The sequence below is a fragment of the Tenebrio molitor genome, chromosome 9, assembly GCF_963966145.1.
Source record: "Tenebrio molitor chromosome 9, icTenMoli1.1, whole genome shotgun sequence".
Taxonomy (NCBI): domain Eukaryota; kingdom Metazoa; phylum Arthropoda; class Insecta; order Coleoptera; family Tenebrionidae; genus Tenebrio; species Tenebrio molitor.
This window is the reverse complement of record NC_091054.1, coordinates 4,083,728-4,096,564: the sequence shown is the minus strand read 5'-3', so window position 1 is coordinate 4,096,564 and position 12,837 is coordinate 4,083,728. Positions and strand designations below refer to the sequence as shown.

Here is a 12,837-nt window from a genome sequence, read left to right as displayed (position 1 = left end):
ACACGAGTCAATCTATGACTCAGGTTTTGTTTTTCATAGTTAGGTATGCTTTCAATCTTTTTTTTTTTCACATGGTAGGTATAGAAAAAAAGATAGCTGCGGTACAAATTTTTATTAAATATAATTCAATGAAGAGAATTAATATTTTTTCTAGAAGCTCCAAGGCTTCTACAGTTAAATTTTACTTAGACCTTAAAAAATATGTTCCCTCAAGTTGTTCCATGCCGTGATGAAGTTATTCGTTCGGCTTTTAGTTTCTTCATTATTCAGTTATGTTGTTACACATAAATAACATTACGGAATAGAAAATGTCCGACAGTATGAGGTCAGGACTATAAACTAAATAGAGAACTAGTTCCGTTCCATCAAGACATTCTTTCTCTTGACATGATACTTCAGCAGCATCAACATTGTGTTAACTTATTGGAGGAAAATTTGTTTTCTGATAACCAAAACCGAGTCCTTCTGCTTCACGGTAGCCTATATGTATTTGCTCTGATGCTTCGTTTTTCATTCGAAGTTATACATCTGAGGAAACCCACGTCAAACGGATTGTCCAACGAATTTAGGAATTATTTCCTTACTCCTGACCAGTTAATTCATCTCCGAAGCTGGTCTTTTACTTCAATGACACATTCCGCATGTCAAATTATCAAACTATTGTACAAGTTTTAGGCTGAAATTGTTCTTTTATCTTTTACTTCACATATCTTTCGAACCGCTTTTGTCTCTTTGAGCTCACTTTGTTATGCAAGCAACATTTTTAGGATTTGGAGGTTCTTTTTTTTTCAGAAATTACATATTGCTTGGATTAGCATATCTGTAAAAAAAAGAAACACACTTTAATAGTAATTTGTGTATCTAGGCCAAAAAGTACATCTTTTTCGTCCGAGTCTGAGTTTTCTGGCCGAGGCGCAGCCGAGGCTTGAAAACAGGCGACGACAAAAGGCACTTTTTGGCAGAGGTGCACATTACATAATTGTTTTGAAAATTGATTTTGCAACATGAAAGTTTTCGCCATCGATTACATTACAATACATAAGTAGACACATTTTATAATGTTATCAGCAACAAATTCCTTGTCCTATGATACTGTGATGTAATATTTAATTTTATCATTTATCGGAAAATAATAATCCAAATAAATTTGCACTGAATAAATTATTTTTAAACATAATAAGTATATTTATGCTATTCGCAAGGCCAATAAAATTAAATTTGTTATTGTATGATTATCATTACTTATACAGGGTGTATTAAAAATGGCGCCTAATATGTAGCAATAGATTCAGAATTTATAAACAGCAAATGAAATTTCATATAAACCAATAATCGAAATGGTAAAATTAGCGCTGCTTGTATTTCTCCATTACAACCGAAGCAAATTTCCAAGTTTGTTAATAACTCCATGAGCGAAGGGTTAGTACTATTCCGGACACGGAATCTTGGCCATAACTGACATTTAACTGACAAATATGTGTGAACTGGCCTTTATTGAATATAACCCAACTTTTGACTCGATAATGCCATTTCCTTGCTTTTTTGATATCAGAATAAAAACTTCAAAGTGATTTTTAATAATTGTCATTTTTTTTAGAAATGTCAAAAAAATGTTGGCCAAGATTCCGTGACCGTCATTGTCTGTCAATTCAAAAAAATAATTTGTAGTCCGTACTTTATTGTCATCGTGATTACCGTCTTGATTCTGAACGTTATTTTTTGGGTGGTAAATTTCAAAACTCAAAATTATTTTGTCATTTCTACTACACAGGACGTTTACCTCAGATTATCTATGTACGATTGCTCTAATTTTGTTTATTCATGTCGGATTTTTGGAATATCTGAGCTTCAAACAGTTTAAATTGATTGTCGAAATGACAAGAATCGAAAGTGGGGTTAGGATTCCTAATGGTTTATTTACACTTTACTTGAATGTCAAGAAAGTGTCGGCCAAAATTTTTTGGCCGCCATAATGCATTAGAGTTTTTTGTTTCTATTTCATCATTGAATCATGTGATGTAAATAGAATGCGCCATTTTTGAATACACCTATATATTAAATAATAATGTACGAAATATTTAAATTAAGATGAATTAATTGGGTAATCTCTGGAAACATTTCGATTTTGACTTAATTTAATTTTAGCCATAATGTTTAGGTTTTAGTGAGATTAAACGTGTGCAACTCTTAAAATGCATTCCAAAGATCTGGTCTTTACTTCTTTAGCTGGTTTCGTTGTTGTGTAATAATGAGTAAGGAAAAATGACAGAAAACCGGTGTGTTACCAAATAACACTTTCTCAACGTAAAATCGAAGAAATATTTGTTTACCACGTGTCCGTCCGTCTAGAGTACACAAATTTTAAAAATGTATAACTTGTTTTTCGTACGTACTTAATCAGAGAAAAATAAAATAAAAACGTTATCAAAATGCACGCAGTACAAATCAACTTGAAAATCGAAAACTCTCCGTGTTATTTTTGTTAAGTTAACCTTTCCACCCTAATATTCAATATTAGCAGATAAATGCTATAAACAGCTCAAAATTCATTGCCGTTGTATACATTATTATTTATTAATCTCATATCGACCCATTTAGGATTATAAAATTTCGTTGACGTAATCACACTGCAAGTGTGCATCAATCGTGTATTGCTGGTTCCGCAACTTCAGGCGGTCACTTGTCGTATTTATTACTTTCCGCACCGTGGGTGGACTTTATCCCCGGCGTTTAAACTGTTGCGAAATAATTTCTGTTATTGTTTGGTTTAAAACTGTTGACGAATCATCTACGGACGAGAAATCAATTTGTCTGGAAAGTTCGCCGACGAAAAAATCCACTCTAAAACAGTATAAATCAAAAGCACCTACGTTGCAATCTCTTAATGCGAATCGATCTCGTTGCAGTCTGTAGCGAATAAATCCGTCTTGCCGTAACGTATGTGTGCAGTTTGTTGGGCCGATGGCGTGCTTAGAATTATTTTAGGTGGATGCGTGCAAGAAATAAATAAAACAACGTTGCGATTATACGTTACATCGCGTTGTTGGTACGGGATTTCCAATAAACATGATCGGGTGAAGGGGCGCGGCGACGGTGGTTGCATCGCTTCCGCAAGTCCGTCGTGAGGTTTGGTGTTCAGCAGTTGAAAAAATGTAGTTGAATTTTGCGAAAAACAAGTCAGATTTAGATCGAGTTCAAAAATAGACCGTCATGCGGTCCGTAGCGCGTGATTTCAAACGACCACCGGCGCCCGTCACGTGCCAATTAGACGCTCACGAGATGTCGCTGCCGTCAGCCAACCAGTGATGGCGTAGGGACTTTGCGATTCGTGTGGTGGTGAGCAGCTGACCAGGTCGGACGACTCTTTTGTAATGTTGTGCCAAAGCAGAACTTTGGTGTTGATTTGAAAACAGTCGACCGATTGACTACGCCATCGAAACGATGTGTTTATTATTGTGATAATCTGACATTGTAGTGCTTTACCCATTTCCCTTGTTATATAATGCACTCATTGTGGTTAACTGGGAGACTGATATCTCGTGCTATTTTCAATGGAATCACCAATCTGTCCACGGCGGCCGATCCGAACATCCAGAGGAAAACCGACCCCCAGCTCGTTTCGGCCGTCTGTGGATTTTCCAAGGAGAGGGGGATACAGAGACTGATCAAGGGGCAGTTCGGGGATGACGCCTGGTTCACCGCGAAGCACAAGTCTGCAGACGTTTTGGGTCAGTATACCTGACATAACCTTTAACTTGTGACGTCATCGAATTGTCACGTGAAGCCGCCTCCCCTCAGGGACCCATTGTCTCCCCTCGCGGGGCCATTTTATTTTTTACAGTATGGACCGCAGAATCTATCCTCACTTGGACCCATAACGCGACATTTCGATCAATATTGACACAGCCATTTCAATTGTCACCATTGGAATTTAATGAATTTGTTTGGTTTGTTACGTTTAAACTCGGTATCAAAGTTCGACGATACGAATTCTGATTGGCAAAGACTTGTTGAACAAGTGTGACGCATTTTGCTATACGCACGTGTTTGTCGTTAGAATACCAAATTGTAGGTCGATTTACTGTTTATTCGATATTTGAATCACAAAAATGCCCCAAGCCAGATAAAACAATCATATTGACATTCTACATCAAATATTAACAGCTTATAAATACATCAAGGCGTTATCTTATTGTCCTTAATACACCAAAGGATTACTTCATTACGTCGTCGTGATGCAAAGGATTACGGTATTGTGTCAGGACACGAGCCCAACGATAGACAGGTCGGGGTCATTTTAGACCCGACAGGTCGGGGTCGTTTTTGACCCCGCAGCATGTTCAGGTGAATCGTCGATCAATTGATTCGCAATCGGTCGTTTAGATCGTTTGGCTGGGCGTGTCCTTGCTTTGCAGGCTTTTGATTTGCTGCCGAAGGAAATTTCCACACGTTTCTCGTCGAGTTCTTTGACATTCGCTTTCTACAACGAGCGGAAAAGGTCGCATTATCATTTTTTTTCGTGAATTAATTTAAAACCTATTTGGTGTGCCCAAATCCTGTTACTTGCAAAAACTCACTTTGCTCTGTTGAAACCGGCAGGATTTTGACAGGAGCGTGTAAAATTAACCACGCATTGGAACTTCCTGGTTTAAGTGTGTCGAATCGCGATTCAAAAACTCTCCAAATTAACTTTTCCTGTGTGAATTTTTTTGGCGCCCTTTCAAGTGTTGACTCACGAAATTACGAAATTTTTTTATAATGTCTTCGCTTTGGTACGTAAACCAACAACAAAGTTACGACACAAGCAGCGCCATCAAAGTATTTATGAATGGATGGTTGATGTAAACAACCAAAAATAGTCCAAACTGTCCCAGACCAAGGTCGATAGATTTCCAGTCAGCTCATCGTCGATAATTCAGAAGCAATTGTACATATTGTATTTGTTATCGCTGTTGGCGTTGTGAAAAATAACCATGCGACAATATTGTTGACACATGCACTTATCGAGATCCGTTTCTTCGGCTGATAATGGGGTTGATTACATTACAACACTTTTGCGCAAATTGTTGTGACGTCACTGTGTAATTGCGTTGCCTGGCGCAACCAGGTGCGTTTCCATGGCAACCCCTAAACCTGGATCTTGTCGCAGGTGTCGCCGACGGCGTCGGGGGTTGGAGGGCGTACGGGATCGACCCCGGAGAGTTTTCCCTTCACCTGATGAAGACGTGCGAGCGTCTGGTAAAGCTGGGCCGTTTCACCCCGACCAACCCTTCGGATCTGCTGGCGAGGAGCTACTGCGAGCTGTTGCACCACAAGAAGGCCATTCTGGGTAATGAGACATTTCTCTGGAGTTAATTTTTTTGGGAACGTGTTTTTCTTGTATTCCGTAGGCAGCAGCACGGCGTGCGTGGTCATCCTCAATCGCGACAACAACACCCTCTACACGGCCAACATCGGCGACAGCGGTTTCATCGTCGTCCGGAAGGGTAGAATCATACGCAAGAGCGAGGAGCAGCAACATTATTTTAATACGCCGTTTCAATTGTCGTTACCGCCTCCTGGTTATCAAGCGGACGTGCTGTCGGATCAGCCGGATTCGGCCATCACGGACAACTTCCCGGTGGAGGACGGAGATGTCATACTGGTGGCCACCGACGGTGTCTTCGATAACCTTCCGCAGAATCTGCTCGTCGACGAGCTGAAAAAGGTTCGTTGTTGGTCGAAGTTTGCGTGAGCTGTGATGGGTTTTTCGTTCGTGTGCGGTTTGTTTTTCTATTGAGATCATTTCGTAATCAAATACTTGCGTGAAATTACAGATTTCTGCGAAATTTTGTCGGCTGTGTCATAGTCTCGATTCTGGTGGGGATGATAAGAATGCATTGTTCGTTCGCCCGTTGAGAAACATTAAATTTTTATCGCTTTTATAGCGTAATTTGGAAGGAAGTAACTAGTTTAATGGTAATAATAATAATGGTGGAAGCTGAGCAGAATTTTAAATACATCATTTAGCACCTCGTACACTCGAGAGGAACGAACAAATAAATAGAACTGGATAATGTGATAAAATCTAAACAAAGATTTAGTAATAATATGTGTCAAATATATTTTTGTTCATTTGTGTTTGCACAGTTATCTACAAAGTTAAACTTTGCTTTTGTTTGGAAAACAAAAGTAGAAACATTAAATCGTAAATTATGAGGTGACGTGATTGTGTTTGCGGCTCATGCATTTTTTACATACTTGACTAATTAAAAAGTAAGATCTTTTTACAAAGTTTTACCAGAAAGATTGTTCATTTGAAGTATCTTATATTATGTATTAGCAAAAAGTTGCCAGAATTTAGACGGAGGGAAAACGGAGCTACTGAATTTTTTTTGTAAACTTAAAACTCTAGGATCAGACTAAGAAATTGATTATTTTAGAAAATTTAAAATTGTTGAAATTGCTTCTAAAATATTCTTTTGGTATTTTGAAACAGGTTTCAGCGAGAATTACTCACTGGAGACCTTGTTGATTTTCAAAAATTGATTAAGTTTAATTTAGTTACTGTTCTTACGAGGGTCATTGAAAAAGTTCGCGACCTGATATGTAGGAATCAGTGTTGTGTCATGCACAGTGTGAAATGTCAAATGGATATGATACCAACACCACAACGTTTATGAAATTAGTGTTTTAATAGTAATATTTAACTGATTAAAAGTTATTTTCTTTTTTTTTTTTCGTTGTTGACCTTGCCATAAACAATGAAGCGGTTGTAACTTTGTTTTTGTAAGTTCGAGTTATATCACTGTATTTTATGGACGATGTATTGTCCATTAAAAAGTTTTTATGTTTCATTTGTTTGTGCCGTGACTATAGAATTTGTACTGATGCTTTCTCATGGTTCACTTTAACATGAATGGGTGTATTTTATCGTTCAAAATGTTTAATGGAAGTAATTACAGTGGTTTCATAATATGTGATTTCTGCAGACATAAAAAGAATCAACAATATGCAATTAAGTCTAATTGTGTCATCAAGAAATTTTTTAGCTCAGTCAACCTTGAAAATGAAATCGTACGTCTTTTACAAAATCGTGGCATATACAGTTACCCATTTGAAGATTTTAATTTTGAAAATAACCTATTTTTTTAAATGTGTCATTTAAAACATCCGGTCATTGCCAATTACGAGACAAAAAAACACCAATATTTTTCAATTGTTTTATTGCCAACACACTTAGTCATTGTTGATCACGCTGTATATTATTAGACGAGTTTTATAAGACTCTTGACGTAGTACTTTTTCTATTTTGGTCGCATTAGTTTGATAAAAACTCAAAAATCTAATTATGAAATAATCTAGGGACTTTTGTGTGGCATGAGTTATGGTGGCATTTCTGTGAAATTTATGTCAAATGTTTTAATTGTTAACAGGAGCTCGCTAGAGATGCCAGACGTCGGCCAGTGTGCTATTAACAGCAATACCAACGTAATACGTATAAAAAAAAAAACAGTTTCACAAAAAGTTTCTTTGTGACAGTACTTTTAGTTTCACAAAGACTCACTTATAATAGGTACCAAAGTGGAAAAAATAATATCAAAAGCATTATGTATTTACAAATGGAAAGGAGGGTCCAAGACCTCGACTTTTTTTCTTGTTGGTGCCAGACTCGTTGCGCCTCAAAATGTTGATCCCGTTTGGTAGATCTCGTGAATGCACCAAATTTCGCGACACATCAGGTTCGGCTTAAATGTGTTGGAGATTGTTGTCGGTACTATAGTCTAAGTACATGAAATTAGGACAAGACATCACATCAGCGCAATTTGGCAATTTTGATTTAAAAATACCCGTCACAAATTACGTACCGACCTCACGCGATCTCTTTTTAACGATTTCAATTATCGTTACAACGGTAATAAACGTGCATTGTTGAAATTGAAGTGTTTGTACAACGGGGACACCCGGTGAAACTAGCATTGATTTGGAACCGCATCCACGACTTCTCTTTTTGTGTTTGGAAATCTTTTAAAAAACAACATCGCGGGGACAATGAATAAATTACACGTTTAACGACCCTAATTCGGCCGTGGGACCACTTTTGCTGTAAACAAAAACATTTCAGGTTCAAGGCGAACGTTGCGCCAGCCGCCTCCAAATGGTGGCCAACTCCATAGCGTGGATGGCACGCAACTTATCGTTCGACGAGACGTTCATTTCACCATTCGCCGAAAGTGCTTTCGCTAACGGTATCAACACCATCGGTACGTCGTAGCAGGAGATCTAGATGTAAAGAGATTGATTCGAATTGATTACAGGTGGGAAACCAGACGACATCACCGTTCTGCTGGCGACAGTCGCGATATGAAGAATGACGAAGCAGAATATATAGACGTGAAGCGATTTTTAAGTTAGGATTTTATTTTCAAAATCAGACGTACGGTCGAGTACGTATTTCGTGTAAAGTGAGGTACAGTCTGATCTTTTAATATCTAATCGGTTCCTTTTTTGCTATTTTTTCTTTATGGATGGCTTGTGTAGTGCTTTATTGTTCAGGCTTCTCGACAGAGGGCGCGTCTCTGAAGTGAGAAATAAGGTGTGAGAAAGAAGTGAATTTTATTTAAGATATTTAAAAGTGCTATTATATAAAAGACGTTGATTAAGTGATCATGAAACCAAATTGATTTTCGAAACCTAATATTTAGGTTTCAAGTGTTTCATTGTCTTTTTTTTTAACTTGAAAAGTAGAGGAAGTATACTCATCACTCGTTTTATTTGTGCAAGGCTCTGTGAACGCAAATTTAGTTTTAATAAATTGTTGTTACAACTGAGATAAATTCTTTTATTATTAAACAAGTATTACAAATTAATTTGTGGGGGTAATTTACACTGGCTTTGATATTTGCGGAAATTGTACGGTAGTTGGTATCACTGAGGGTTCTCCTGGGGATTCACCTCTTGATTCTGATTACCCCATTCAAAACCTCCTGGTCTGTCTTCAGGCGGCGGAACATAATCTGTATCTTCAGGTATTTCATCAAACAGTGTTCGCCTAAAAACACGCGAGTTATCGAGAATCTAACGAATCAAAATCGTCGCACATCAAATGCGGTGTCTTCAATATTCTAAAGCCCCCTCTTTGGTTTGGAAACACATCCTCCATAAAATAATAAATATGCCCCACCGCTATTCCCATTAAATCCACGTACACTGCATTGCCTAGTAATAGCGAAAAACCTAATAAAACCCACGGTAAATATGGTGCTTGGAAATTGAGAAGTCCGAAAAAGTTCATTCTCACATAAGGGTTGCGTCTGGACCAGACATAGACTAGCATTATTGTAAACGCTTGTCCCAAAAATAATAAATTAACAAAAAATGCAAAAATCTGTGGCGGGTTAAGGAAAATAACGTCAAAATGTTGTTGAGCTGGTTGATAAAAGGATACAATCATGCAGGTCCCTCCAAAAAGAAACATCATCACAAAGTCGGCTGTTCTACTTCTAAAGGAGCCTTCCTCGAGCATCCTACAGTACCTATACGTAAAGATCATGTTGAAAAAGAAGTTAAAACCGAAAGTTCCGAAAAATAGGAATGTTGTTACTAATCGCCATAGTTGCCCTTGCTTTAGGATTAAAATCGGGTTGAAGTATAGTTGGAAGGGAGTAGCCAATTCCAGTTGCTTCAAAAGAAGCAGATTATTACGGTCGCAAGGAATGTGGGGGCACTTACCACAGCTAGGGTGGTTATCACGCACGCAGTCGTATATGCCCTCGTCACCGGGGGCATATGCAAATACTCATTTCTCAAAGTTTGATAAGCCATTATTGTAACAAATTAAATAACTATCACGACTCTGCCATTGCTTTGTGTAAAAATTCAGCGTTTAAAAGCCACATCAGTACAAAAACTTATCTTGTCAAATTTTGACATTGTTGACATGTCCGCACTAGGGATTTTCGTTTCTCGATCGGCGCAACTTCGCGGCGAATTTCCTCGCTTAAATCACCTCTGAATAAATAAACCGTCAAAAATAACAGAATCGTAAATTACGGTTTTATTTAAGCCCCGAATTTGGCGTTGTTTATTGAAATGGAGAAGATATTCGAGAATACGTGATCGGAAAGAAAGTGCATTGGTCACCCTGCGCACATGCGCCGTCATTTTGTTTAATCTGGTGTCAAATTGTTTTTGTAAATAACATTGTAGCGACGAAAGTAATAATCTGCCGGCAGGATGGTGCTAACGAAGGAGTACAGGATTTGTATGCCGATTACTGCAGAAGAGGTAAATCACCACGTTTTTTGATGTCACGTAACCAATTCAACTTTAGTATCGTGTGGGGCAACTTTACATGATCGCAAGACACAGTTTGGAGCAGTCAGGGGATGGGGAAGGTGTCGAAGTGGTTGAAAATAAAGAATGCGAAGATCCGGAACATGGGAAGGGGCAATTCACCGAAAAACGTATCCACTTGTCGAGGTTCACTTAAAAAAAATATTTTTTTTTGTTCATAATTAATTTGTTTTTAGCCGCCTGCCCTACTGGGTGCAAGCTATAATTCCAAAGATATTTTACGTAACCGAGAAAGCGTGGAATTATTATCCATTCACCATAACAGATTACACTGTAAGTGTTCACTCCTGACCAACTTTGAGATTTTAATTTTATTTGCAGTGTTCTTTTATACCCCGCTTTCACATAGAAATTAAGACAAAATATGAGAACAATAATGGTTGTACAGAAAATGTGAGTTTTGTTGTTGACCCTGTGTCCATTTTACTGAGAGAATCTTTCAGTGTTTAAATTTGACACCAGAACAGCTTGCTGAGCGCCTTGTTGATCATATTGATATTGCATATGATGATTTAAGTCCTAAACACTATAAAGAGGAGGAGGATCCGCGATTTTTTCAATCTAAAAAAACGCTCAGGGGGCCCTTAATCGAAGGTTGGAGGGCCAACTACACTCCTATAATGTGTTCCTACAAACTGGTAAACGCGTCATTTGAAGTCTTTGGCCTACAGACCAAAGTTGAAGATTTCATACAATCTGTACATCTTTCAATTCCCCCAGACATCACTTGTTTGATATTTTGATTTGTAGTGTATTCGAGAGGTGTTGCTACTCGGTCATCGACAGGCCTTCGCGTGGATCGACGAGTGGATCGAGATGTCGCTAGAGGACGTTCGGAAATACGAGGCGAAACTACAGTCCCAGACTAACTCGATTTTAGCAAATCAAGTTGGTGGGGGTGACAGTCCTGGTCCTAATAACGTAGTAAAGTCCGGAAATTCGACCCCCGAGTCGCCGAAAACTCCAAAATCGCCGGCAAAGAAAGGGTATTTTTCGTGGTTCTAGCAGGAGGTTACTCTGGAAGATTGTTGCGTTTTTGTTCTGTTTTTGTTACTTCACATTTAGTTGCTAGCACTAGTCAAAATGTCTTTGTACTTAAGTTGTCAAGTAAGAATCAGCTTGAGATGCGTCGTTTAGATATTAAAGAAGCTTTCAGATATTGCGTTAGAGTTTTATCAGGTTGTCGCAGAAACGTTTTGTTATCTGCACCGATTTGTATGATGGGTCATGGTTTCTCGATACTTTCCTCACCAATAAGAATTTATACTTGATTTTGTATCTTTGTTAGGATAGAATTTGAAATAGTGTATGGATATTTATATCGTACCGACTTCCTATATTATCGTGATTTTAAATAATTGTACATTGTGAAATATAAATTTTCTCAGTAAAATGTTTATTCAAAGCGTTTTTCAAAACTTCATCCCATTTCTTTGTGTAGTGTAAACTTTTTTATTGGTTATACTTTCCTGGAACCGTAAAGTTTACGGTTAGCTCTAAAACGCAAAAATTAAACTTAAGTATTCACACGCTATAACATTGCTTATGTTAGTTCAGTGGAGCGCACATTACTTTTAGCGATAAATTTGCTAAACATCCGTTTTGTGGGTTTTGAGTTTTTTTTTTTTTATTTGGGATACAATTTGACGAATAAAACATGAAATATACGTCGTAACTGATAACTAATCCAGTCTAAAAATAATAGTATATTAAAAAACAAGTTTCATAAGACCAGTCTTGAAGCACGAATTCAAGTTTAAAACACGAGTGGCTTAGCTACGAGTTATTTTAAAGAATGAGTGCTTCAAGGTCTTATGAAACAATTTTTTTTACAAGATTTAGGAATTTTTGTGACGGTTGGTAATGTCTTAATTTTAAAAGTAAAAATTTGACTGGTTGCATTTTGTTTTGCCCAAATTCTGACACAAAACACGAATATGGAAGATAATCAAGATAATCTTGCATGTTCGCCCCCTTAAATATCTGAAATTGTTAATTGTTAAAAATACGGTCCAATTTTTCCGCTGGACACTTCCTGTTGACACATTTTTTAATTTAAACTGACATTCATGACAAGTAATTCCGCATCAAGCTTTGCCAACCTAAAAAATTTCGTAAAATGTTCCGTGAATTAACGGCTATAATGACATCGCAATTGATGATGTCTCGTTCGTTAATATGTTTATTAGAGAATCAAAATGGAGGCAAATTATATTTTGACCCTTTGCTGCTTGACATCGGTTTTTAAAAAAGTATTTTCAATTTAATTTACCAACAAGTGGAAAGATTTCGCTATTCAAATTATTACTACCTATCTAATGTTCACTGAGTAGAATACAATCCAATTTTCCGAAGTTCTAGACTTCAGAGCAATCATACAAATGTCAGCATTATGTTGCACAGCTGTCTAGAAGTGCAGAATCAATTACAGTTCCCGGCAGCCATGTTGTAAAAGCAGTACAAGTGCAAAACTAATTTTTTCCTAAACCTTGATGTTATCCA

The 12,837-nt window shown here is 37.5% G+C and overlaps 3 protein-coding genes and 1 long non-coding RNA gene across 6 annotated transcripts; 2 read left to right on the top strand and 2 right to left on the bottom strand.

The window, feature by feature from the left end:
• Positions 1-97: 97 nt before the first annotated feature.
• On the bottom strand, positions 98-2,713 carry LOC138139536 (uncharacterized). The gene is made up of 2 exons (XR_011162326.1): positions 585-2,713; positions 98-528 (listed from the first exon to the last, which is right to left on the bottom strand). It is a non-coding gene; the product is annotated as an uncharacterized lncRNA (long non-coding RNA).
• Positions 2,714-2,867: 154 nt separating this feature from the next.
• LOC138139532 (protein phosphatase PTC7 homolog) lies at positions 2,868-8,816 on the top strand. 3 transcript variants are annotated; one of them, XM_069059842.1, is made up of 6 exons: positions 2,916-2,932; positions 2,986-3,728; positions 5,150-5,329; positions 5,391-5,707; positions 8,105-8,243; positions 8,298-8,816. In XM_069059842.1, the coding sequence occupies exons 2-6, from the start codon at positions 3,503-3,505 to the stop codon at positions 8,345-8,347; spliced, it is 912 nt and encodes a 303-aa protein (XP_068915943.1). In that variant the 5' UTR covers positions 2,916-2,932; positions 2,986-3,502; the 3' UTR covers positions 8,348-8,816. The 3 variants fall into 3 exon arrangements, with proteins under 3 accessions (XP_068915944.1, XP_068915943.1, XP_068915942.1); XM_069059841.1 differs by having other exon boundaries at positions 2,921-2,937; XM_069059843.1 differs by lacking the exons at positions 8,105-8,243; positions 8,298-8,816 and adding an exon at positions 5,817-6,712 and having other exon boundaries at positions 2,868-3,728; positions 5,391-5,762.
• Der-2 (Derlin-2) lies at positions 8,808-9,953 on the bottom strand. The gene is made up of 4 exons (XM_069059845.1): positions 9,712-9,953; positions 9,428-9,661; positions 9,081-9,367; positions 8,808-9,031 (listed from the first exon to the last, which is right to left on the bottom strand). Exons 1-4 carry the CDS (start codon positions 9,802-9,804, stop codon positions 8,908-8,910), a joined length of 738 nt encoding a protein of 245 aa, XP_068915946.1. The 5' UTR covers positions 9,805-9,953; the 3' UTR covers positions 8,808-8,907.
• A 119-nt stretch (positions 9,954-10,072) lies between these two features.
• rdgBbeta (cytoplasmic phosphatidylinositol transfer protein 1) lies at positions 10,073-11,732 on the top strand. The gene is made up of 6 exons (XM_069059844.1): positions 10,073-10,266; positions 10,313-10,461; positions 10,512-10,608; positions 10,657-10,728; positions 10,779-11,033; positions 11,086-11,732. Exons 1-6 carry the CDS (start codon positions 10,216-10,218, stop codon positions 11,338-11,340), a joined length of 879 nt encoding a protein of 292 aa, XP_068915945.1. The 5' UTR covers positions 10,073-10,215; the 3' UTR covers positions 11,341-11,732.
• Positions 11,733-12,837: the final 1,105 nt, after the last annotated feature.